Source organism: Rosa rugosa, chromosome 3 (assembly GCF_958449725.1).
Source record: "Rosa rugosa chromosome 3, drRosRugo1.1, whole genome shotgun sequence".
Taxonomy (NCBI): domain Eukaryota; kingdom Viridiplantae; phylum Streptophyta; class Magnoliopsida; order Rosales; family Rosaceae; genus Rosa; species Rosa rugosa.
The window spans coordinates 36207095-36233652 of NC_084822.1; the positions used below are offsets into that span (position 1 = coordinate 36207095).

Genomic DNA, 26558 nt, shown 5'->3' on the forward strand with positions numbered 1-26558 from the left:
TACCATAATGTTGTATCGAAGATTTTCATACTAAAAAAGAAAAAGAAAAATTAAAACTCAAAATGTCGTGCAAGCTCCAAAAAATCAAACCATTACATACATTATCTATCTCGTTATCCCAAAACCATGTTCGTGCATCATTTAAAACTTTCATGTGTAATGTTGAATCGATCATGTATTTTCTAAATTTCAAAATGTTATAAAGTCAAGCTAACCACCAATTTCATATAAGAAATTTTATCTCTTAACCAAAACATAAAGAAAATTCATAACTTCAACTTCTTGCATGATGCTTGCATATGAAATGTTATGGAAATGATGTGTTTCAACTCTCAACAAATGGGGTGTTCTAAATTTGAAAAAACATATGGGGTGTCTTAGAAGTTGCCAAAGAAAAAAATTGTTCATAAATACCAACTTTTCTATTTATTTATTTCTTGTATTTTTCCCCTGGAAAAAAAAAAGAAAAAGAAAAAGAAAAAAGAAGTGGGAACATTCAATATTGGAGTCCACACCAAAACAAGGTGTGTTCAGAGAATCAACCACCGCCAATGACAAGAACAAAACCTGTCCAAATATAGCTGCTAGATTTTAGACTCCTCCCCCAGAAAAACCAGCTACTATATTTTGACCCAACTAACCCCAACCTCTTTTCCCGCGCGTGCTCGCCACGCACCAATCCAAACCCCACAAAAAACAGAAACTTACCTTTTTCACCGCGCATCCACCGGCAGGTCAACGCGGTAACTTCCCCCCCCGCCCTTTTCACCAATTCCCGTGGTAAAAATCGACATAAAGGCCGACATTAAAAAACGCGAAGGATCTTATGGTTTTCGTTTTAATTAAAATTTTATCCCCAAAAAAAAAAAAGAAAAAAAAAAAGGAACTTATATTAGAAATTTGGAATAGCTGGTCAGCACTGACCTCCGATGTTTCTCAGCACCACCATCCCAAAATAACAAGTAACAAAATATACTAGTAGCTGTAAAGAAAAGATTTTTCCAATCAGAAATTCTCCTCCTTTTGATTTGATTTGTTTTCAGATCATAACTTACTAGTTCTTCATCTCCATATTCTTTCACAATCCACTCGCTACGTTTTCCAACTGGTAAAGGACCCATCTTTCTCTGTTTTTTTTTTTTTTTTTTTTTTTTTTTTGTTTCAGAAATGTATATGCTTTCTTGCTTTTTCTGGCTTTATCTTTATGTGGGTGTATCTGAATCTTGGTCTGTTTGTTCTCTGGCTTGATGGGTTGCTTTCTTCTGATTCAAGATTCGATCTTTGGTCTTAGTTGGTGAGCTTTTCTGGGTTGGGTTCTGATGGGGTCTGTGTTTGTTTCCAGGGAAAATGAAAAGGGTAATCTAATGAGGAAAGTAGAAAAAAATAAAAAGGTCTTTATTTTTTGGGTGAAATGGAATTCTGAATTTGAATGCTTTGCTTGCTTGCTTGCTTTCCTTGTTTACGGTTATGGATTCATAGTTGTGGACCCCATGTATAGGTCTGATCTGCATATAGTTTGGGTGCTTTAATCTGGGGTTTTGTTAGATATGCTTGTTGGTTATGTTTTGAGTTTGACTGTGCTTCTTATTTTGTTGGTATGATTTGCAGTGTGAATTGATGAGAAACCAATTGGGTGAGGAAAAGTGTGTGGAGAAGTCTTGAGGGGAATTGTGATTGTTTCATGGGCAACACATGCCGTGGATCTTCCAGGGGCAAATTTTTCCTTGGCGACAATCAGCCCGAAGAACAATCCACTGCTTCCAATACCAAGCGTAGCACCCCTACTGACCTTTCCGTTTCCGATACCTCCTCAAAATCTCAAGAACTAACCAAAGGAAGCCCCAGCCCCAGCCCCAAACCCAAAGACAAGAGTAACAACAATAATCTACCCCTCAGTAGTCCTAGAAAAGACAACGCCATGAGGAGAGGCCATGAGAACCAAACTTACTATGTTTTGGGCCATAAGACTGCCAACATTCGTGATCTTTATACTTTGGGTCAGAAGTTAGGACAGGGACAATTTGGGACTACTTATTTGTGCACTGAGATTTCCACCGGCTCTCAGTATGCGTGTAAGTCTATCTCCAAGAGGAAGTTGATCTCAAAGGAGGATGTGGATGACGTTAGGAGGGAGATTCAGATAATGCACCATTTGGCTGGTCACAAGAACATTGTGACTATCAAAGGTGCATATGAGGATCCACTGTATGTTCATATTGTAATGGAGCTTTGCGCTGGGGGTGAGTTGTTTGACCGGATCATCCAGAGGGGACATTACAGTGAGAGGAAGGCAGCTGAGCTGACAAAGATTATTGTTGGGGTTGTTGAAGCTTGCCATTCACTTGGAGTTATGCATAGAGATCTGAAGCCCGAAAACTTCTTGTTGGTTAACAAGGATGATGATTTCTCACTCAAGGCCATTGATTTTGGGCTCTCAGTCTTCTTCAAACCAGGTAAAGAAAAGAAAATGAATGTGTGCTCTATTTGGATTCAGTCTTGATCATTCTATAAATACAGTAACTACTCATTTATATTATTATCCATTAATTGTATAAATGCCACTTCTTATATTATTGAATATGGCTGTCTACGTCCTATTTTGGTGAAACGGTTTAATTCTGGTCAGAGGCATGTGAGTAACTAGACTTATTTGTGCATATATGGTAGTAAACCTTCATAATTCACGTTCAGAAATTATTCCTATTACCTCTAGATAGTAATTGAGGAGCTCAAAATCCATTTAGTCTCGCTAGCTTGAGTTTCATGTCTGTTTAACTCTACAAGTATGACTCAGGTCAAGTTTTCACTGATGTGGTTGGAAGCCCATACTACGTCGCTCCTGAAGTACTCCTCAAGCATTATGGACCAGAAGCGGATGTGTGGACTGCTGGCGTCATACTATATATTTTGCTAAGTGGCGTGCCGCCATTTTGGGCAGGTCAGGGTAGTTTTCTAGTGAGAGGAAAATATATCATCTTGTGCTATTACTGATTTTTCTGTGTGTTTTTGGTGTACAGAAACTCAGCAGGGAATCTTTGATGCGGTGTTGAAGGGATATATTGACTTCGAGTCAGATCCATGGCCCGTGATATCTGACAGTGCAAAAGACATTATACGGAAGATGTTATGTTCCCGGCCTAAAGACCGCTTGTCTGCTCATGAAGTTTTATGTATGTTCAAACCTTCTTTCTGTTTTAAGCTAATTTCAGTGAATAATTTGCACAATGTGATGCGACTAGAATAGGAAGCTTCCCTTTATGTGGTGATGTTGGAAGGCCAACATTATTACTAAGCAGCTAAGGCACCGAAACAGTGATGACTATCTTACCTTTTAAGCTTAGTTTTAAGGCGAACTTGGTGCAATCATTATTTAAAGACAATGAGCTATATTTCTCAAGCAAACTAAAAAAGAAAAAATTCAAAGTTTTGCACATTTATGACAGCAAAATTATCACCTTCCTTGTTAATATGAGGCTTCCCAAATTTTAGGAAATTGAGAACCAGAAAGAATTTGCTGAAGTGGAATTAATCATAATTGTAGTCTCCAGTGTAGGTGGAGACGTGGAGTTGGATTTTTCTTACCACAAGTTTTTAAGTGATATATCTTCATTTTCTAGGTCACCCTTGGATTTGTGAAAATGGTGTTGCTCCTGACAGAGCACTAGATCCAGCTGTACTTTCTCGTCTCAAACAGTTTTCTGCTATGAACAAGTTAAAGAAGATGGCTTTGCGGGTAAGTGCAGATTGGAGATTAAAACATTTTGTTAGGCACTTCTGATATCTACTTTGCAGTTATTGGTTTTCAATTTGAAAAGGACATATGAACTTGAGGTTAACTTTTGGCATGCCCCTTAATTAGGCTTGAGCACTGGTAATATTGTGATGTTAAGTTCCATCCTTATGTTTCATCAGGTAATAGCTGAAAGCCTTTCTGAGGAAGAGATTGCTGGGCTGCGAGAGATGTTCAAGGCAATGGATACTGATAATAGTGGTGCAATCACATTTGATGAACTCAAAGCGGGGTTGCGAAAATATGGCTCTACCATGAAGGATGCAGAGATCCGTGATCTTATGGATGCGGTAAGATTCTTCTTTCCAAACAGATTAGAATATGGTTGGCATTTTAACTGTGTTACTTCTTAGTTGTTGTTTTTTGGGCCGCAAAAAATAATTAGGTTTTACATTGTTAATGCTTCAAAGAGCTGAGCTGAGCTGATTTGGTTCTGTTCAGGCTGATGTTGACAACAGTGGGACTATTGATTATGGGGAATTTATAGCTGCTACAGTCCATCTTAACAAACTAGAACGTGAAGAACATCTTGTTGCTGCCTTCAGATACTTTGACAAGGATGGAAGTGGCTATATTACAGTTGATGAGCTCCAGCAAGCTTGTGCAGAGCATAATATGACTGACGTTCTTCTTGAAGATATTATCAAAGAAGTTGATCAAGATAATGTAAGTCATTAAAACTCTAAGAGGGAGGTGCATTATTTTGCTTTATCAAATAGTAGACCAGAGTTTGGAGTTATTAAGATGTATATAAAATAGTCAAAGACAGACAGAGGAAATAATGTGGACATAGAAACTAGAGATGGCAGATGATAACACTATACATGTGACGTCCTCAATCACAGTAATTTTTCTAACTTGATTTCCAAAATTTTAGATATCTTTCTATGTTAAAAATATTGTGATGTCGTTGGTGTCTGGCTTGTTTGCAACTCAATATACTTATGATTCTTATGTTTGCACGTTAGACCTGGAAGGTTTGATTTCCATTTAAATATTTCCCATGAAGGATGTGCTTATAGACATTCCGGATGACATATATTTATTTATACTGTGGGTGTGTATGTGGAGAAATAAATGGTATACTATCTATGTCAACTTTAGGCCTCTCTGAGCGATGTTAACTCAGCCTTCAATTCTTTCCTGCATGTAGGATGGAAGAATTGACTACGGCGAATTTGTTGCCATGATGCAAAAAGGCAATGTGAAAGGCCATATAGCTATTGGAAGACGGACTATGAGGAACAGTTTGAATTTGAGCATGAGAGATGCACCAGGAGCCCTTTAGCTTCCAACTAAACACGTCAGCAGCATCATGTAAAGGTATCCATCTTCTGTATTTGATGCTGTTCCATTTAATAGTTCCAGACAACATCATTTGCATTTAGATCATGAACTGGATCATATGAACTTTTTAGGGTGATTGAAGATTGCATTTGATAATGTTTGTTTCTTTGGCTGAGTTTCTTTTCAGTATTCTGCTATTAGACAACAAGTTGGCAGTGTTTATTGTGGGTTGGACTATTTGAACCTCTGCATCCCATACTCATACCTTGGCCCATTGGCAGGTTGTACAGCAAAGCAAGAGGAGATTTGGTGGTAGAAGTTTAAGAAACATTTTGCATTCCTCAACTTCAGTTAGATTGCTTTAGGACTCTGAAGATTTGAGTTGGGGCGATTCAGAAGATTTGGGTTGTGGAAATTCTGCTATTTCTTATTCTAGATAGTGATGCTATTGTATTGCTGTATGACCACAGAACATGTTGTAAGATTTGTTGACTCCAGTGTGTGAAATGTTTACCACTATTGAAGATGCTAATTTTTTTTGTTGTTGTGGTATTTTCATTTTAAAAGGTTTATGTTGGTCTTCCTATGATTGTTCTAAAGGTTTCTACCACTTCAGGCTCACCATATTGATAATGCTGAATTCGGATGATATATATATGGTAAAGGAAAATCAGCCTTGTGACATCTGAAAAATGTTTGTAAATCCTTTCTGATAAAGAAATTATGGTAATTCTGTCAATGGTAGAATTATTCTTTTTTGATCAACATTTGGAGGGTAGTTTCACCTTTGGTAATTTTTTTTTTCGAGTAAAGGACTGATGCAGCTGTCCTCAAGTCTTGATTAATGAAATTGTCGAATTCAAAAGAGAGGGGGGGGAGGGGATTAGAGTATTTTTAAAATATTATCAGAAATCTCTACTATTCAAACAAGCATTAACTAGCAAAGAGTGTTTTATTGACTGCTTCATTCGCCAAACAGAACGACAAACATTTGGAGGGTAGTTTCACCTTTGGCAATTAACATGCGCGAAATAGAGAATATGACCATAAATGAATGGTGGGCGGCGGCTATTTGTCTCTTCTGGTCAAGTTTATAGTCACTTAAGAGCAAGTCCACTGGTTGTTTTTTGACTGGGCATAGTCAAGAAAAACCTGACTACATGACCTTGAGATGAATTTTGCAGATTCCACCGGTTGTTTTTTGACTGGGCAAAAGCCACTCTTTCTTGACTACAGCCAAGAAATAAGTCAATTCCATGACTTATTCCATGACCGATCAAAGCCCATATAGAGACAAGAAAACCAACTAAACGTGGCTGACATCATGAGGGAGACAGAAGTGGTCGACGCGCCAAAGCAGGGAGTGGAGCATTCAGACTTCGACGCGTGGCGCAGCCATGGACAGAAAGCAGAGCGCCCCAGAGGTGGGGACGGCATGCCACTTGGCACTAACCCATTGGTGGATTTTGAATAATGGGCCTAACGGTCAAGCAATCCCTGCCCTTCATTTCAATCAAACTTTCAATCCTACGGCTGCCAACAAGCAATGTATATATATATATATATATATATTTGTGAACAGTGTTGACCGGACAAGAAAAACAACGGGTGCAAAAGCCACTCTTTCTTGACTACAGCCAAGAAATAAGTCAATTCCATGACTTATTCCATGACCGATCAAAGCCCATATAGAGACAAGAAAACCAACTAAACGTGGCTGACATCATGAGGGAGACAGAAGTGGTCGACGCGCCAAAGCAGGGAGTGGAGCATTCAGACTTCGACGCGTGGCGCAGCCATGGACAGAAAGCAGAGCGCGCCAGAGGTGGGGACGGCATGCCACTTGGCACTAACCCGTTGGTGGATTTTGAATAATGGGCCTAACGGTCAAGCAATCCCTGCCCTTCATTTCAATCAAACTTTCAATCCTACGGCTGCCAACAAGCAATGTATATATATATATATATATATATTTGTGAACAGTGTTGACCGGACAAGAAAAACAACGGGTGCAAACCCATGTCCAGTGGCAGTGAATAGTAGCTTGACTGGTCGAATTCTTGACTTCTCGACTTTGACATTTCTTGACTACGGGTGCACTTGCTCTTACAAGATCCGTTATCACTCTCTGTCAGACCCAGATTCCAGACCTTTTCAGCTGTCTATGGATTTTGTCTGTTCAAGTAATCTAGGCAAGAAGCCAAAGAACCCCTTGCTTTTTGGGGAATGTTGTTGTCAGTATTTAACATGCAGCAACACCAACTCTAGTGTGTACATTCTGCTTCATAATTAATGAAACCAGGTCAGAGAATAAGGTACAAATCACCAGCAGGCTGTTTTCTATTTATATAAATCTGGGAACCAGTAGCATCCAGGGCATGTGCTGCATACTATGAATTTGAATCAAAGTCGCAGACACGTTTTGTAGCTACATGACGATAGGCCATGTGATGCAGATCTTATTGTGATCCATTTATTCGTGAAAAAAAAAAATTTAGATACATTGCTTACGAATCCTATGTGTTTAAACTTTGAAGTTGACTTGCATCACAATTATTGTCCCATATTAAAGCTGATCCGAAATGTCATAAAAGGCCATCTGTCATTCATGCTGCAGTTTCAGAGGCTACTGAGATTTCCTGCAAGAGAAGATGAAATGATGTCAAAATAAGCATTACACTGCTTTTTTCAAGAACACGAGAAGCTGTGAGATCTGATATATCCATCTAAATTAACATTTCTGAAACCGTCAATAGCAACACTATGACCAAATCATATATATGTTTGGACTGGATCCTTAGCCTGTTTGTTCTAATCATTGGATGCTGAATCATTACTTAGAAATTACAAACCAATAAGTAAACTAATTATAAATGCAAACTTGCCTTCAGAGTTGCTGCGCTTGAGAAGGTGCATCTTGATGTGATGGCACGCCCTTCATCAAATAGCCATCCCACCTCGCTGTAAGTAATGCCATCTTTACCTTCTTTTACTGAACACCACAATTGCTTGGGAAGCAATATGAGACCACTTTCATCTCTTACTGAGTTCTGCTCGCTATCCCCTGAAAGTTCTTGAAAGTCCTGCATTTATCAAGTTCACATTAGTTACTAATTGGACCATGGAGTTGCAAGTTTTTGGACATCCAAGTATTGATGTGCAAATATGTTGATGCAAGTCATCAGTCAATAATATGCTCCAGTGGATCGAAATATGGGTTGTTTTTATACTCATGTTCATCTAAGTAAACCTAGATACAGTCATCATTCTGAAAACTTCTGCTTCTGATTGGTTCTACTAAATTACAACATCTATTGGTCCATAGATCCTTTTGAAATAAATCTTAATGCTATTACCGTATTACACAGAAAAGGCATCAGAATGATATCTGAAAATGTAGAGTAGAATGTAAAGATGCAAAGTTTGAATGTGATTCCCACATTTGCAAAAGGAAAGAATGAAATGAACCACTTCCCTGAGAAAAATTACAGACTTTCAACCAAATATAATAAGTATTTGAAAGTGTACAGCAAGCTTAATGAGCAAATAGCACCATATCATGCATGGATATAAGCAAAATAGCACCAAAGAAGATCATAATTGTATTCAAGGATTTGATTTTCATTTCAGCATAACATGCAGATCATACACACAAAACCAAAATAACTTGGATTTTGATAACTCACATTTTGAGAACCATTAAAATTGGCAACAGCACTGGAGCTCCGCCAAGTACCAACAACTTTTGAAGCTTCCAATGCGGGCGTAGAAGCAAAAGCAGAATCACGGATGGCACATCCACCTAATTGCTCCCCATTTCTGAATGGCCCATACCACTGTTCACAAAGAACTCTAAGACTCTGCAATACCATTTTCATATTGTCTATGCGAATCACCTGAATTATCCTCACACGAGACTCCTTATCTTGAGGATTGATCAAGCAATACTCTACTTCCAACAACTTATTCAAACTCTTATCCTCCACTGGCAAAACAGACACATAACATCCACTAGCCTGATATGCAAAGGCAGAAACTTTGTTGTTCACACCACCCACATTCCTCTCGAGGATGCTGTACCGCGTAGCAGCATCGGCTTCACATCCAACTGTGGGAAGTAGCTCTATGGTCTTGTAGGCAAGAACTTGGTCTTCTGGGTCAGCAAGAGTGGGACATTGTGTCTGCCAGTCGAAAACCTTAACCTCCCACTCCCTGTAAGCATCAGGCACAACCCTTTCTGGGAGTTCAATCGGGTTCCCTTCGGTTGTGAAGTCTGCTCCATAGCCATCCCATTCACCGGACACATTTCTGGCAAATTCGGACCACGCTTTGAACAAATAAAAGAGATTCACAAAAGACAGATTGAATCATAATACATCTTCAATATTACATTCTACACTTCATTATTCAACAGGAAGATTAGAGATTTAGAGATATTTAACCCCAACATCTCTTATCCAAAAAAAACTGGGCATTTTCTTTCTTTGCAAACTTGTACAGAAATTAAGCTTTTCTTTCTATTATACAACTTGCCTCTATACAATCAAAACCTAATAGCTTCAACTGCTCTGCTTTGACTACTAAAACGAAAGATGAAATCTTTTGATGCTGGAGATAGTAATCAGATGCTTTTATACAAACCCAGAAAAATATAGAAGCAAATAAGCAGAAACATCAGTAAAATTTCTGGGTTTAGAATAAACTAACCAGAGGCAGAAGTGGAGGTGGGATTGAAGCTGTTACTGCGATCATCCTCATGAAGTTGGTGTTCAAGGTCAGGAAGGGTGGTCTTGGTTGAGGAAGAGGCAGCGCTCTGGACAACTTGAGCAGCAGTGCGACGATTTTGTGGGTGTGGAAATTGAGGGCTTGAAGGCTTTTTATGAGGAGAAGAAGGCAAGGAAGTGCTTAAGCTTAAAGCTCTAGTGTGGGGGATTACACTGTTTAAAGCCATAGCCATGTGAATTTGGAAAGGTATGGTGGGTCTGAGTGGTGTTATCTATCCTCAGCAACCACCAATGGAGCTGAGAAAGAAAGACAAGAGTTGTAGCCTTGTTTATGAGCTTGGCTGGCTACACAAACAAGAAGAAGAAGATGGAATATTCTATTCTTAGGTGGAGAATCGAAACAAGGGAAATTACTGGACTGGCCTTGATTTGAAACGGTGTCGTATCAGCTTATCCATTTCTTCCTATTTCATAGTTCAGTAAAAACCCGAACTCTGTTTGATCAGAAGATTTTACTGGGTTGGTGTTTGCAGTGAGAAGCTGCAGTAAAAAGGTTATTTTTGCTGCTCTACCTCCCTCTGTTCTATAGTACTGGTTGCAATTTGAGTAGGATGGTAAACTTTACGCCGATAGTGATAGAGGAACTTTGCCTTGGTGAATTTCAAAATTTTAAGATTATCTCAACTTTTGAATGCCCCACCTAAAATCAAATCATGTCGCCACTACTGACTCTCTCACTTTATATCCGGTGTTGTCTAGATTCTGCATTTCTGGATCTGATCTAGGGAAAAAACTCAGCAGAGAAAGGCAGAGGTACGCCTTGCTTGCATGCAATTCAATTCTATTCATCTCACTTTCTTATGTTGCTTTCCTAGCTCCGAGTCCCTTCTGGTCTTTCGTATTGCTCTGCCTAGTGATCTGTATTCTCTAGTCAAGAAAAATCGAAAAAGAACGAGTAAAAACTATTTCTTATGGCTTGAGATGACTTTGAGTTGATTCTTTCTTCCATTTTGCTGTGTTTGTGAATTGTGATTGCTTCATCTGTTCCCTGTGCATCTGTATTTATCCACACAAGAGAGACAAAAAAAGAAAAGAAAGGGTGATTGTCTTCTTAGATTACTTTCATTCCCTTCCACGTTCATCTGTAAATTATTTCATTAAAAAAAAAGAAACAGCATCCTTTCCTAGGTTTTTTTTCTCCCTTACCATGCAGTTGTTCTGTGTACACCTTTATTGATTTCGTTAGTTGTTCCTCTCTCTTTCCTCCTCAGCTTCTTGTTATCATTCCTCGATTCATTTCTTCGTGTGTCGTTCCTTCCCTTCTGATCTTTCTATTATTCGTTTGTTTCACTTCTGACCCTACACCAAAAAAAAAAAAAAAAAGGTTTCAAAGAAATGGAAGCTATCGTTTCATCAGTTCTTGGAAAACTAGCAGAGTACACAGTTGAACCGGTTCTGCGACAGTTTGGTTATCTGATTCACTATGAGAGTAACGTTGCTCGTCTCAACAACCAAGTTGAGAGGCTGAATGCCCAAAGACGCGACGTGGCAGAAAAAATTGAAGCAGCGACCAGGAATTCAGAGACTATTCTTCACGAAGTTGAGATCTGGTTGGACCAGGTGGATCGAACCTTACGAGACAAGGATACGTGTTTTGAAAACGAGCGAACAGCAAAGGCGGAATGCTGCTCAAATGGCTGGTTCCCCAATTTGAAGATACGGCATTCGTTGAGTAGGAAAGCGAAGAAGATGACTCCGGATGTCGATCGCCTCATTGATAACAAGTTTGAGGTTGTAGGCTTCGCTGCCAGACATGAAGGGGCCACCTCCTCCCAGGCATCCAACATTATGAATTTTGAATCAAGAAAATCAACCATTGAAGGTGTGATGGAAGCTCTGAAAGGGAATCAAGTCAATCTGATTGTCATATGCGGCATGGGCGGAATTGGCAAGACAACAATGGTGAAAGAAGTTGTTATCAGAGCAAAGAAGGAGGGTCTAGTTGATGAGCATGCAAAGGTAGTTGTTAATGACAAACCTGATATAAGTAAGATTCAATCTGATATTGCAGAATTGCTGGGCCTGAAACTTGAAGAACAGGTTTTAGAATCAAGAGCAGATAAGTTATTTAATAGATTATCTGCTAAGAGAGTTCTTGTAGTATTAGATAATGTTTGGGAAACGCTGGATTTGCGGGAAATAGGGATTCCCAGTGGTCTAAACAGTTGTAAAATCTTGGTAACATCACGAAACCAAGATATATTCAATGATATGGAAGAAAATAGAAAGAAATTCCCCATTGATGTTTTGCCCGAAAGTGATGCATGGAGTCTGTTTAAGAAGATGGCTGGAGATGACATTGAATCTGATCCCGGGCTGCGTTCGATAGCAGAACAGGTACTCGAGAAATGTGATGGATTACCAGTTGCAATTTCAACTCTGGGAAGCGCACTACGGCGGAAAACGAAAGCGGTCTGGAATGATGCACTCAGACTATTACAAAAGCCTTTCGGGGGAGATATTCAAGGAATGAAGAAGAACGTGTATCAGTCAATCAGGTTGAGTTACGACTTTCTGGAAAGAGAGGAGGCCAAATCTTGTTTTCTGTTGTGTTGCATATTTCGAGAAAGCACTAATATATGTGTTGAAGATTTGGTGACGCATGGATTTGGTCTTGGGGTCTTTCATAGAATTGATTCAGTTGAAGGGGGAAGGGATCGTGTAGAAGCCTTGGTTGACACACTCAAAAGTTGCTATTTATTGTTGGACAGTGACAAAGAAGAGTGTGTAAGAATGCATGACGTGGTGCGTGCCGTAGGCTTACATATAGCCTCTGCTGAGAGTGAAGGCACATTTCTTATAAGACACGGAGTGGCATCGGAGAATTGGACCCGGGGATTCATTTGTACATCACTGACAGCCAATAAAAGTACTCATGAGCTTTTGTTGTTGTCATGCACAGATGATGAAAAGAGATCCGATGTGGACACACTAGGCACATTGTATGGAGTGGAAGATCTTAAGGTCTTGGACATCTCAGTTCCTTATAAGGGTCTTTATACATGGATAACGTTTGCTATTATGTCTAGAACAAGATTGGAATCACTTCCGGTACTTATGAGAAACATTCAAACTCTGTGTCTAAGGGGTTTAGAACTCAAATTGGAAACAATTTTTATGATTGGGGACCGACGGACACTCACGATACTCCGCCTAGGTGGATCTTCCATACAGCATGTACCTGAGGAATTTAAAAACTTGTGCAATCTAAAGTTGCTAAATTTGGCGGATTGTTCGGAACTTCAAGAAATCTCACCAGGTGTCATATCAAGTTTAACCAAACTAGAAGAATTGAACTTGTGGGGTAGCTTCGAGGACTGGAATGATGTGCGGATTATTCAACTTTCATCGGAGCTACTGCAGTTGCCTTTGTTGACGAGTTTAGAAACCACTCTGTCTGTTGAGATTCTGCAAAACAGCAGGCATCTATTTGCTAAGCTTAAAAGATTTAGGCTCTGTATACTAAAAAATAAAAGACGTGTACCCAAGTTTCTCCGCAGTATACCACTTTACAAATTGCCCGCAAATCCTCGTGACAACTTCTTGAGACTTGAAGATCTTGGCGCAGACTGCTCTCTTCTGGAAGTCTCTGTGTTGCTAAAGACAACTCATTTTCTACACCTAGGAAATGAAACTTTGGCCCACCCTTTCAATGTAGTAGATGCAGAGTGCGGTGGAAACTTGAAGGGTCTTTCGGTCAAAGACTGTCATGCTCTGGAATATCTCGTTGACTTAACTCGTGCTGAAACTACTCCTGTAGTCTTTCCTGTCTTGGCTTCACTGGAGATCTATGGTGCACAGAGGCTGAAGGAGATTTTTCATGGATTACTGCCAGTGGGGTCGCTTAAATCACTACGACGTTTAATCATACACCGGGCGGATGAATTAAGGCATGTTTGGAAGACAGAAAGCCAGTTTGACCGCCTGGAAAGTCTAACATTAACGATTGTCAATCGTTGCAAGTTATTGTTGCTTGGCAAGAATCGGGACATCATCATGCGGAAGAACCCAGGGAGATCAACTTCCCTAATTTGACACAGTTGGAACTTGCAGAACTACCAAGCCTCGTTGGGATATGTAGCAAAAAAGTCTGCAAGCTCAACTTCTCTAAATTGTTAGATTTACAACTCAGAACGCTTCCGCGATTCAGTGGTCAGTGGTTGAATGGTTTGGCTCCAACAAGTAACTCTAATGACGTCGATGTACAACAGGTATTCGACCCTTTTCCTTTTCTTTTCCGGTAAAATTGCATTTCTGAAGAGTGTTTAGAAAAGATGATACGTGTGTCTAGCACTTTTGTTTTTTTATTTTTATATTCGGTCTGAATGTGGCACTTTAAATTTGAAAAACAAAAGATTATTACATGGAAGTAAATGTCGAAATGATATGTAAGAGCATCTTCAACAGTAGGAATTATTTTGTAGTTAAATATAGCTAAAATTGTGAAATATAGCTATTGATTTAACAATGTTGCTCTAGCAGTAGTAGCTATTTATAAATAATATACTATATTTTATCCAATCATAACCTGACATGTGGACAAAAGAGGAGAGAGGAATATAACTTTTGCTTTAGCTATGCATGATTCTCTAGCTAAATATAGCTAGCCAATTTAGCTAAAGCTAAATTTAACTTAACAATAGCTAGTCTGTTGGAGTTGAATTTTGCTTTAAAAATAGTTATATATAGCTAAAATTTGAATTTAACTAGTCTGTTGGAGATGCCCTAACAATTACAGTCTGCAGGTACGTACATTATCACTGGTCACCATGTTTCATTAGTGGATCTATGTTGGTACGGGCCCAATGTTTGTCGACCAAAAAACAAAACAAAGAAAAGATCGATTTATAATGTTTATAATGTAACTTGATCAAGAAAATTATAGCTAAATGCCTGGCCTTTGGCCCTTATTTAATAGTACTAGCTTCATATATGTGCAATGCCCAGGGTAATAGTAAAAAATTTAATACGTTTTGGTCTCAAATATCAGTCACAAAAGTGAATAAAAGTTGAGAAACTACATGCAACAATTTATGAATTGAAATTGTGTTTCTAACCCACTCTTTTCTTCTTTTTTTGATATTCTTTTATTTGATTTTGATATTTTACCATCATGACATTTTAGATGTGTTTTATATGAATTAAGGTTTATTTTATTCAAAGGGTATATATGTCAATCAAATTTTTGGTAGAGCCTTTGACACCAAAAGAATGGTTTCCATTTATAGTAGTAGAGATAATCTTAGGGAGATGATTTTGTCATTTTGACATTTCAGTTTTACACTTGCACTTCACTTGTAAATATGCAGTGCAAATAATATAATATATTGAAAAATGAAGTGTCAAAATCATTGCCATTATTTTACATTGACAATCTTAATTAGTATGGTGTAAAGCCTTGAATCAATCATACAGTATTTGTTACATCCATGAATTCGTTCAGTTTTTTAAGATGTCTATTACTAATGCAGCCTAAGAGGAAATTGATGCAGTGAAAAGTACTTAAAGACTAGGTGGTATTTGCAGGTTGATTTTCCACTCTTGAGACTTCTGTATCTTGAACATATGCACAACTTTGAAGAGATATGGCACAACCAACTCTCTCCCTACTCATTCTGCGAACTAAGAGAACTCAACGTGAGACATTGTGACAAAATATCACATTTGGTACCAACATACATGCAAAACAGATTGCAGAAATTGGAGAAGATACATGTGTCCAAGTGTTCTTCGCTACAAGAGATTTTTGAATTGAGGAGATCGAGGGTCAATGAAGATGAAGGATCAAGGGAAACACCGTCAAATATTTACCAACCTGATCAAGGAATACTACAAATAAACAATCAGATCAAATTCTTTCAGCATCTAACAAATTTATCCGTCGATGGATGTGAAAGTTTGAGAAAATTGTGCTGTTCTTCCATTGCAAGAAGTCTTGTGAACCTTGAAAAACTAGAAATCAGTGAGTGCAACAGGTTGGAAGAAATAATAGCAGCAGAAGAGGGTGAAGAAGCAGAGGATAACAGCATGTTCCATCTCAGACTTTTGACTCTTCAAAATCTACCAAATCTCGTAAGTTTTTTCAGAGAAGAATGTGCTTTATATTGGCCATCCATGGAAGTCATAACTATTAAGGACTGCCCCGAAATGAAGAAATTCTGTTCAGGATCGCTTATCACATCAATGGAAATGAAAATAGAAATAAGTGGTAAAGTTGATGAGAATATTCACAGGGAGCTTGACATGAGTAAGAGGAAAGCCTGATCTGCATTTTAAGATCCCTATAAAATGTATACTATCATCCCTAACAGGTTCGTAATTGCAATTCTTTTGTTCAGTACTATCATCTGTAATTTTTACTACTTTTGGGCTGCTGTATCAATGTACGTGTCACTTATAAAATGTCGTATGTGTCAAATTTTCAGATTTAGATTGAGAGTTGCATTTCAGCGCGTGCAGGAGTGAATCTGGAGCAGTTACTTTTTTTTTTTTTCCTTTGGCAGAAGAGCTGTTAATTTCACAATTTGGGGCCACTGTGAGATTGTTACATGTGTTTGCAAGAATTCCTGAATAAGCGAACTTACGCCTACCTAGCAGACAATAAGATTGATAGTTGTGTGATAAAAAAAAAAAAAAAGGTGTGTCATTTGTTTATTTTGTAAGATGAGAGGTTTTTGTTATTGTGTATTAACTTTTATGGCACGTTTACTAACTTGAAATCGGAATAAATCATGAATCGGAGACAGCTGGAATGGGAGAAGAGAGGAATCGGTATGAGAATAATTTAATTCCATTACGCTGTTTACTTACCATGTGGAATCGGAATAAGAATGAAACTGATTACGATTGATGTTGTTTACTTACATTTAGGAATGAGAATTAAACTACTTCGATTACTAAAATACCCCTAGAAATTGAAAAGGGAAAAAGACAGCTATATGATTTCAAACACACCCCATAAATCGACAACCCGGAAGTCCGATACAATGAGACGGTGGACAACTCGTCGGCGCCGCCGCAATGTATCTAGCGCATCCTATCAGAAAAAGAAAGAAAAAACATCATATATCATGAAAAGCAAATTACCAGACAAGAATATGTACACCCTTTTTCGACTTTTGAAATTTGAAGGAAAACTATAAAAATTCTAGCTTCGTTCTTTCTAAAAAAAGCTTGCTTCTAAGTTGGTCAATATCTATCATGCCAAATTAGTGAAAGAAAAAAAGAAAGAAGGAGAAGACCAGAGAAGAGAGGACAAAGATCGGTGACTAACCAAAGGAGTCCAGCCGTTTCTTTTTTGTCATTGATGTTTTCTGATGTCGACAACAGTATATATATTTCTAGGGTTGGGTAATTTGGTGTTATTGAAATTATGTTAGGGTATTTTTGGTATAAAAAATTGATTCCGGGTGGGTTGATTTCTAAACTCATCTCCCCCCTAAGGTTATCGAATTCTTGAGTATTCAGGAATTGATTCCTGATAAGTATGCGGGACCCACATTCATTCTGATTCCCTTACATGTAAGTAAACGACGGAATTCTCTTATTCCGGAATCATTCCATCCATTCCCATTCTGATTCCAAGTTAGTAAACATGTCATTATTTCATTCAGAGGAACTGTTTGGCTCCAATTTTACTGCAGCTGGTCAACAGTCTCTTTTCTGCGCGGGCGTGCCAGCACCGTTCGGGTGCGGTCGTTGGGGGTGTCCCTTGACCTGACTTCTTTTGAGCGATTGTGGACGAGGAGAGCACCAACCTCGTCGTGGGATTCTTTGTGCCTCGTGGTGAGGACTTTTGCTGAGCTTCTTGAAAATCACCAAATCGATACTCGATGTTGTAGATCGAGCAGAGCGAGAACCACCGGGAAGTGAGGAGAACTTGCTAAAGCGTGACTTTAGCTTGGCTGGGTTGCTAGGGCGTTACCCTTGCTTGGCTGGTTCTGTAACCGTTGTGGTCGCGGCACTACCGTCGGCTCCCGAGGAGACTAGGACCGAAGCACGTTGACAGAGGGTTTGGTGGCACTGAAAGTCGGCTTCTGAGAAGACTAGGACTAGGAGTGTGATCACCGGTAAGAGAAAGAGAAAGAGAGGGAGAGGAGTTGCTCTTACAGAGGTTTGCTCTAGAGAGAACTTAGATCATCTTAGAGATGTTGTTGTTGAATGTGAATGTGTCTTTTAGAATGAGAGGAGAATGTGTTTATATAGGGAAGAAAAAGAAGAGTGAAATGATGAGTGGAAGAAAAATAATGAAAGTAGATCTAAGTTCACTTGTAAAATATGGAAAAGATAGAGAAAAGATGAAATGAAAGCAAAGCATGAAGGTGCAGCAACATGGAAGTGGTGATGATCTATTAAAGAGATTGTAGAAGAAAAATATATCCAAGGAAAAAGAGAAAAGCATCTAGCTTTCTTCATGTGGGTAGGAAACATGAACATGTGAATATTGAGCTGGTTTTAGGTCAGTTTCTGCCCCTTTATTCCTTCAATTATTTCTCCAACAAGACTTCATTATATGCCTTCGACTTCTTCATATGAAATGTTCCACTATGAGTGTAGATCATCCTGACAAATTTTCAGATTTTTATTCCATGTGGTTGGGCCGAAAATGCTGCTGGACCTCTTACAGGTCCAGTTTTCCAGTTTTGCTTCTGTAGAAAATTGGGCTGATTGTTTGAAGGCCTTCCACTCAAAAAAAGCTCTTGCACTCTTCATAAAAAATGATCCTTGGGCTGTCTAGAATGGATCTGCAGAGTTTCAGCTCATTTCAAGTTCATTTGGTCAGGCGGCCGCCCCTCCTTCCTTGTTTAGCTCGGTTTCTCCTAGCCGAAGTAGGAAAATGTGCTAAAGTTGACTTTTCATGTTTACATGCTTCCATTCTTCCATAATAGGCTTTATTTAGCCTCTAAATATATATTTCGAACTTGTCGACAATATATAGCTTGAGCCACTGACATTGGCTCAATTTCTCCAAGACGTGCCTTGTCAGGCCAAAATGTTCATTTTGGGTCCAAACAGGAACGACCTGATTGGCTTTGGATTGCATTAAATAAGGTTTTTGTGGTTATATTTTTTATTGTATCAATAAAATTGCAGGCAGTGATGGCTTAGTATTCCTTTGGATTACAAGGTGGAGAGAGACTTGCGTGGGGCACCCGCACCACGTGGCATATGCGGCAGACCAATCACGGCCTAGCAGGGGGTCTTTTGGATATTGTATATTTAAGGAACAGGGGCATTTTCAGAAGAGAGAAAAAAATTTCTTTGTTCTGATTGGATGGCCTTAAAGCCGCGTGGTGGGAAACCCCCACCTAAGAATTTCTCTACAAGGTGATGGCCTAAGTTGCCATGTTGGGCCTTTATTTCAGTTTTGTCTTAGTTGGCCTAGCCGCCTAGGTGGGTCTTCTTTTGTAATTTGCACTGTTAACTGTCCCTTTTGGTCGCTGTTGATGTCTCTTGTTGTGCTTGATTTGCGGGCGTGCCAACACCTGTTGGTGTAATTTTGCCAGGTCTTGGACTTGTACCTAACACTTCCTGACTTCTTCTCACGACTGCAGACCTAGAGTGATAACTCTAGGTGAAATTTTTCAGTTTCCTTGAGGAAGGACTTTCGCCTTTAACAAATCAGATGTTTGTCAAAAGTCACTGATAGGCTTCACCTAACTATTGACACTAGATAGTAAATAGTGTATCGATACTACACTTGAGAATGTGTTCGACTCCTTGATTCGAGTGTCCAAGATACAAAGTTGTTGCCTAAGCTTGAAGGGGGAACGATGTAGCTGCTCCAGACACTGAACTCGCCTAACTAGCCCAATCATCAAGTCTTGTAGGCATCCACCCTAGCAAACTATCCATGTTGGACTGGGCCAAACCTACCCAACTCTAAATCCAGGACGAAAAGCCCAAGACCAAAGCAAGGAAGGAGCAACCCAGCCAACACTCATCCTCAATAGCGCCACTGACGCCACCGCTAAGGTTTTTGGCAGATGTCCGCCTCAACAAAACCATATAAACCACCAAAATCAATCTCTGAACCCTGCTCCTCTACACACTGCAATAACACTAGTCGAAGCAAACTAAACAGTTTAACCAGAGGGACGTACATACACCAAGCAACAAAAAGCCACCAATTCGCTCCTCACTACCACTTTATCCTCCAGATGCGGACAACGAGTGTCACTGAGAACGAATTCATGACCACCGAGATAGTTAACAGAGCAATCGCCGACGAATAGCGGTGTAAATGCAAGTGCGCCGTGAAATAGCGGCCTAATTAGAGACCTCCCTCGCCGAGAGGACTGGGTGCACGAGCAGCGAGCGCCGTCGAAATACAGTTGTGACTGTCAGTGTTGGGATAACCGCTAAGCAGCAACAAGCAACGGGCAGAGGCCCAATCTAGGGTTTTCTGAAATACTTTCTTAGGCGCCTGAGGCACGTTTTACTAACCTCCTACCATTATTAATTTTGTGGAATAGATTTCTCCATTTCATTATTCAAACCTCGTAGCCTCGTAGGAATGTTCAAAAAAGAAAAAAACCTAATTTTTTTCTACTTTTTTCTTCTTTAATATGGAAAAAGAGGAACATATTCAAGTTAAGTGACTCACCTCTACATCCATATTATTCTTGATTAATGGATAATTTTGTCTGGAAGTGAACATAAAATTTGATTCCCGAGCTACAGTATGTGCGTTACACCTATTATTATAGTACATCCTAAATAATAGCATTAGTATGTGCGTTACACCTATTATTATAGTACATCCTAAATAATAGCATTACTCTCATGCTCATCAACACCAGAATAACTAGCCATGTGAGATATTCTATCTGCCTCACAATTTGCTTTACGGAATACAAGACCCGCATTGATGTCACCCAATGATGTTAAGTATGCCCTGCAATCACGTGTCGTACTTTGTTTTGGCAATTTGGATTGCTAATGGGTACCATCCAATTCAAAGACACCCAAATTAGTGTTACTGTCTTTTCTATTTTCTTTTCAGGAAAACATTGTGGAGTGAAGATGTGAAAATGAAGAATTAATGCGAATCATCTAAACGAGATTGAGTATTTGACCTCGCATGCAATCCCTCACTTTACGAAAGTACCGTAATAAACTGAAAATGAGCCTTACTTTGTGCGGTGGATTCGTCTTCCGGCCACCGCAAACCATTTCAGTTATTAAAATGTGATTCATAGAAGCTTATGAATGTGGTCCTCCAGGACAAGTTTTGATAGATTAACAATACATATTGGTTAGCATGTCCGTCCTGCAATCCCTCATCGTAATAGATTAGTATTTAATTAAGGAAGAAAGAAACCGATGATTGGCATTTGGCAGCTCGATCAGAGCATAATTGACTTTCAAATAAGTTCGTTCTCTTCCAACTATTTAGTCGGTGCAAATCATGGGATCCATGTGCTTCCATGCTTTGGTCAAACTCGCAAAACTAAAACAAATCACATATATAATCTCTTTGCCCTTTTTATCATCTTGTGTTTGGACACAGAAGTATCCCTCCAATTATACACAACCGACACTTTCTACTTGGTTCAGGTTCAGGGCTTTCAGCTGTAAACGAAAAAGAAGGACTAGTCCTTCACCCCAATTATTTTGTCATGAAAATCTCTAGTTACATATAACATGTCAACCCCACAATGCTAAATTTTGGTACGAATTCAAGGAGAGTGTAAACACACAATCGGAATTGAACTTTCATGCGTAGTCTTTGTCTACAGAAAGTTGTTCATGATGTTATTTGTTTGGTGGCAATGTATGACATACATCACCGACGATCCAAATTTTTATAATTGAAATGCCAAACACAACTATATTTTTGGCTTTGTCTACGCTTTTAAGGTATTTAGAAAAAAAAAAAAATTAACATACCCATTTGAGATATAGGAGAAGAAAAACACGCGTAAAGTACTCCAAAACATAAGCTGTGTGAAATAAATTGTAAACCCAAATATTTCATGTTTAATTCCTTTTTCATGTTAATTCGTTACGAGTGAAGAGAAACATGACACTTTTAAAAGTTTCTTGGGGGTTTTACAAAGACTTATCAATGAATTGGAAAGGCAAAGCTAACTTCACTCGCAAGGCATCCCTCACCTTAGATCTACCACCGCAATAAGAATTATATTCAGAAATGTGGACTGAAAGCAAGATCTCCAAGAAGAATGAAAGAGCAGCTAATAAATATTCCACAATCACTAGAAAACTAGCACATAATATTTGATACAAATTAATTATGGAGTTGTCTGCAAAAGTAATTGCCTTTAATCCAAAAAAATTAAAAATAATAACAATCATAATAAATCGGTATTTACTAATGAATGAAATGCTGTCTAAATCTAATTAAGAAGATGATAATAAGCACCAGCAAAACCCTGCAATTTCCTTCGGTTGGATCATCACCGGCGCGGACGACCAGAACTCGTTTCTTCCGGATCCCGAGACCCGCACCGACAAAAAAAATTGCAGAGAATCCAAGAGGATTTCGATCCGATCCGACCCGACGAGCAACGACCAAAGCAGCAAGTAGCTAGTTCTATAACAAGCCCCCACATAGACACATAATAGAACAAGAAAAGATATCATCTAATTACAATCATATAATCAATCTTCTTCATTCATTCTGGATTTCCGAACAAGAACATAGCAACCTTATTCCGATCTTCACTTCTTCGTTTTGGGGTAGTTCAACGAGTTGTAGGGCCTGTAAGTTTGAGGAAGAGTGGTGACGTTGTCGGAGCTCACGAGCTTCCGGAGCTCGGACCGGACTTTGAAGAAGACATGTCGCCAGCTGCCTCTGTTGTCGGAGCCGAGAATCTTGGTCTCCTCCTCGTTCATCTCCAGATCCTGAGCAAAGATGGGCTTTCTGGAGAGGACCCAAGTCCAGCCCCAGTCCCACCATCTCTTAATGGACCCGCCGGCGTACTCGCCCATGGCGGAGACGGACTTGGACCGCTGCAGGGCCCAGGTGGTGGCCGGGGAGGAGATGGGCTGGAGCTTGAGGGAGAGGGACGACAGCCTTCGCCGGAGAGCAGGAGCCTGGTCGAGGCCGGAGCCCTGCTGGGAGACGGGTAGGGCGCCCTGGTTTGTGGGCATTCTCTTCTGGAGGCTCTGAACAATGGAGCTCATGATGAAGATGGAGGAGAAGAGAGAATGAAGGGAGGGAAATGGGTTTGGTGGTGTTTATGTGTGAGGAGGGGGTGGTGAGGTGTTGTGATCAGAGCTCCTCCATCACAGGCTGTTCTTATTCGTATTCGAGTTGTGGGGCTTGGGTTCTGGTGGGGTCCATTTCTTCTTCTGAATTCTGAATTCTGCGATTTACAGCATTTTCTCCTCTGTGATGGAAGACAGGACAGAGGGAGGGCGTGTTTTCTCGGAAGCACGGGAGTTTATAGGTTCATTCTCGCGATATGTTTGCGTGGGGGGGGGGGGGGGTCTTGATTTGGGGGTTAAGTGCTAATTAAAATAGGGTTCTTTATTTGGGGGTTGAAGTGCTAATTGGAATAGGGTTCTTAAAATGGAGAACAGGTTTAATTTAGCTGGAGTCATCAATTAGTACTATTCTTAAAATCTAAATTTAAAGATTTCTGGGTCCATGAATACCTTTATTAAATATAGCGAGTGCTCGGTTAACTCCTCAATTAGAACCGGACATTAGTAAGACATATGATACAATATTTAGCACATTTGTGAAGTTAATAATGCACTAATTACTAACTTGAGACTACCGTATTAAACTAGAAAAAGTCTTTTATTGTGCAATATTTTGAAAATGGTGATGGCAAAACCTAGAAAATTAAATAGTGATAAGGTCGTGTCCTACAACGAATTCAGATGGTATGTTGGTTTCTGAGCAAGAGTTTGGGTTGGAATCTAACTATGGCAATCAGGTCCTTAGCAAGGTTTCAAATATTCGGATTAGGATCTAGGATCTCCATGACTTAGGTCATCTTCAGTAGGAGAGCTATATTGGGGCTATGACTATAATTTAGCCCTCATAAATATTATTCTTTATTCATGAACAAGTGAACCATCGACATGGCTAAATTTTAGCCCTTTCAAGTATTTTATGATTTTACATTATATTTTTTAATTTTTATGAATTTATTTTATTTTAATAGTATTTTAAATTAGACTAATCATTGAGAAAAAAAATTAATTTTTAAGGTGTATATTTGGATGAGATATTTATGTGGTATTGTTGATAACATTTTCGGATAGGATTTTTAAGTGCCAGCCACTTCGGAAGCAAATCTGTAGATTCTTGATTAGATATAGTATCGATGTGACAAAACTAATCATTACAGAGTCATATCAAATTTACCAATAGGATTTTTGAATGCCACGTGTCGTGTTGTGATCAACTCTCTAGATTTTCGATTAGATTTTATGCATACGTGTCAATTCTATCTTCAGTTTCAAACCTCAATAAAAATGGTGGTTTCGGATGCATATCTCACTATCTCTTCTATCTCCTCTCTAATTGTTCGTTCAGTTTATGACTTTTCATTACATTTTGCAATGAATTCGAACTGGTTTTCTCAGTGGAATGAGAGGTGACGTGAAGACGATGATTCAAACTTAAGATTTGAATCGATATTATTGGATAAAAGATTCGAGTATTTAATTTTGGCTCTAAAAAGGTCGTTTGCCATCCACCAAGTCCTTGACACACTTGGTAGGCTTCTTTTTCTTGGTTTTTGGACCACCACTTTACGGTGTTTATTTTCAGATATTTCCGCACTAGCGTTGTTGGATAGTTTACATCGATTATTGTTACAATTACAATCTCCACTGCTTAACTAACATTTGCAGTGTGTTGGTCGATGTCTCATGGAATTTGGTTGACCTTATTTTTAATGCAGTTATACATCTTAGTTTGCTTTATTACTTTCTACTTTTCTATGCATTTTTACATCTACTTTTTTTTTCTTTATCCTTACCTAATTCACCTCACCCAACTCGGATACTAGTAAAATTTGACTCACGATCTTCACGTATAATTCATAAGCAAAAGTGCATTCCTTTTTATATATAAATTTTTTTGAGACCCATATCTTGGCTACTTAAACTTAAGGTTGGCCGTGCACATTTGAATGCTCTTTTTAACGTTTCAATTAGTTTTACATGTTGTGTAGTAAATATGGTTGTGCACCAGCTATGTGATGGAATAATGGTTCTCCTAATCATCGATCAAGTCCGGAAGACATTGTTGTATTCTTTGCTACTACTTAAACAAAAGACGTGATACAATTTTGTTTCTTTAAAAAAATAAAAATAAAGCATAAATAGTTGGAACAACATGAAATCATTTCACACGTTAGAGTATTATTTGGTCTTAATTACATTGAATGACTAGATATTTTTGTAATACTTCTATAAAAAGAGACATAAAATTAGATTATTACACGTCGTGAATCATAGGTTTACATGGTAGGAATGGAGTTTTGGTTGGTGCACTACTAAGTTAGTGACACATAATAAACAAATTTTTGATGCGTTGTTCGTTTTGGCCGTTATCGGGTTGTTGGCATTGTTGCTTACCCAATGATTACCAAGACTGTTTATTTGTTTAATACACATCGATGCCTTCATAATTACCACAAAGCAAAGCAATAATATAAAGGAATATATCGCGAGAAATTCAGACATTTATCGTATCGGCCAGAAAACGTGGGGAGAAGGAGCCAGAGTGTGATTGCAGGGTCCACCTTTCAATCGTCGGTTGTAAAGTCTGGATCTGCCGCTTAAATATTTCGATACATTCCCTCTCTTACATTGCTTGCATTAGTGTTCATCTAACGTTGTTAATGTGCACAAATAATGGTACACTAATACTAGTACCTACACTTCTATTCATACTCTTCACTATGTACACCTCAATCGTTCTTGGGCAAATTTTGAGAATTCGGGAATTCAAGGAGAAGTAAATTTAGGGCCCTCGAAATTTTCAATATATTGATTAATTTTTTCTTTTGATTAGATTGAATTAATTAAAAATAAAGATTGCATAACACAATACATAAATGAATCAAAAACTATCTTCTCAAACTGAGGACTAAGATCAAATTATTAAAAATCTAAAAATAAAATATTAATTTCATAACATGCATAAAACAATAATATTATCTATGAATAAACTTCAAACTTCAATACCAGCTATTGAAGAGAAGAAAATGAGTTGGAGTTGAAATTAAATTTGTAATCATTCTCTTCCATTTATGAATTTTTACCTTCCAGTGATCAGCAAAAAAAAAAAAAAATTTGTCCCACTTAATTAATTTTTAATGGGAGTTGTCACTAACAAAGTTTTCATCTCTCTAAGAAAACCCTAAGGATGCGGCTTCAAGACCTGTGAGCATTCTCGTCCGACGACGCCCCTGGCCTCTTGGCTTTGCTGCCGGGCGGGATTTGAATGATTGCCTTTGTGATTCTTGGGATAGAGTGGTTTTGATCAAGGTTTTTTGCAGGGTCTGTTTCTTAGCAGTGTTTCCGGTGGTCAACTTTGTACTCTGGTAGCCGTGTTGTCGGGGACTGGAGAAACTCGTTTTGACAGCGTCAGCTTGTGGTTTCTATGAAGGCAGAAGTCGTGTGTTGTTGGGTCGAGCGATTCGGTGGGGCGCCATGGTGGCGTGAGAGATGGGTCATGGCGGCGTGTGATGTTGGTCGTGGCGGCA

The 26558-nt window shown here is 38.9% G+C and overlaps 4 protein-coding genes across 6 annotated transcripts; 2 read left to right on the forward strand and 2 right to left on the reverse strand.

The window, feature by feature from the left end:
• Window positions 1-908: 908 nt before the first annotated feature.
• Window positions 909-5649, forward strand: LOC133736195 (calcium-dependent protein kinase 26). 3 transcript variants are annotated; one of them, XM_062163639.1, is made up of 9 exons: window positions 909-1108; window positions 1609-2453; window positions 2795-2938; window positions 3018-3170; window positions 3618-3733; window positions 3913-4080; window positions 4232-4456; window positions 4944-5113; window positions 5265-5649. In XM_062163639.1, the coding sequence occupies exons 2-8, from the start codon at window positions 1682-1684 to the stop codon at window positions 5076-5078; spliced, it is 1713 nt and encodes a 570-aa protein (XP_062019623.1). In that variant the 5' UTR covers window positions 909-1108; window positions 1609-1681; the 3' UTR covers window positions 5079-5113; window positions 5265-5649. The 3 variants fall into 3 exon arrangements, with proteins under 3 accessions (XP_062019623.1, XP_062019621.1, XP_062019622.1); XM_062163637.1 differs by having other exon boundaries at window positions 5359-5649; XM_062163638.1 differs by lacking the exon at window positions 909-1108 and adding an exon at window positions 1270-1294 and having other exon boundaries at window positions 5359-5649.
• A 1739-nt stretch (window positions 5650-7388) lies between these two features.
• On the reverse strand, window positions 7389-10153 carry LOC133736661 (uncharacterized). Its single transcript, XM_062164239.1, has 4 exons — window positions 9785-10153; window positions 8764-9404; window positions 7963-8160; window positions 7389-7716 (listed from the first exon to the last, which is right to left on the reverse strand). Exons 1-4 carry the CDS (start codon window positions 10032-10034, stop codon window positions 7684-7686), a joined length of 1122 nt encoding a protein of 373 aa, XP_062020223.1. The 5' UTR covers window positions 10035-10153; the 3' UTR covers window positions 7389-7683.
• A 352-nt stretch (window positions 10154-10505) lies between these two features.
• On the forward strand, window positions 10506-16707 carry LOC133736659 (disease resistance protein At4g27190-like). Its single transcript, XM_062164237.1, has 4 exons — window positions 10506-10614; window positions 11186-14072; window positions 15388-16172; window positions 16287-16707. Exon 2 carries the CDS (start codon window positions 11197-11199, stop codon window positions 13894-13896), a length of 2700 nt encoding a protein of 899 aa, XP_062020221.1. The 5' UTR covers window positions 10506-10614; window positions 11186-11196; the 3' UTR covers window positions 13897-14072; window positions 15388-16172; window positions 16287-16707.
• A 5838-nt stretch (window positions 16708-22545) lies between these two features.
• LOC133737663 (uncharacterized) lies at window positions 22546-23010 on the reverse strand. The gene has a single exon (XM_062165175.1). The coding sequence runs from the start codon at window positions 23008-23010 to the stop codon at window positions 22546-22548; it is 465 nt and encodes a 154-aa protein (XP_062021159.1).
• Window positions 23011-26558: the final 3548 nt, after the last annotated feature.

Coding starts and splice junctions, on each gene's coding strand:
- LOC133736195 (XM_062163639.1), top strand. CDS start 1,682: ATGGGCAACACATGCCGTGGATCTTCCAGGGGCAAATTTTTCCTTGGC. Junction 2,939..3,017: donor CGTGCCGCCATTTTGGGCAG/GTCAGGGTAGTT, acceptor TTTGGTGTACAG/AAACTCAGCAGGGAATCTTT. Junction 4,081..4,231: donor TCCGTGATCTTATGGATGCG/GTAAGATTCTTC, acceptor GGTTCTGTTCAG/GCTGATGTTGACAACAGTGG.
- LOC133736661 (XM_062164239.1), bottom strand. CDS start 10,034: ATGGCTATGGCTTTAAACAGTGTAATCCCCCACACTAGAGCTTTAAGC. Junction 9,405..9,784: donor CACCTCCACTTCTGCCTCTG/GTTAGTTTATTC, acceptor ATTTGTTCAAAG/CGTGGTCCGAATTTGCCAGA. Junction 7,717..7,962: donor CAAGCGCAGCAACTCTGAAG/GCAAGTTTGCAT, acceptor CTTCTCTTGCAG/GAAATCTCAGTAGCCTCTGA.
- LOC133736659 (XM_062164237.1), top strand. CDS start 11,197: ATGGAAGCTATCGTTTCATCAGTTCTTGGAAAACTAGCAGAGTACACA.
- LOC133737663 (XM_062165175.1), bottom strand. CDS start 23,010: ATGAGCTCCATTGTTCAGAGCCTCCAGAAGAGAATGCCCACAAACCAG.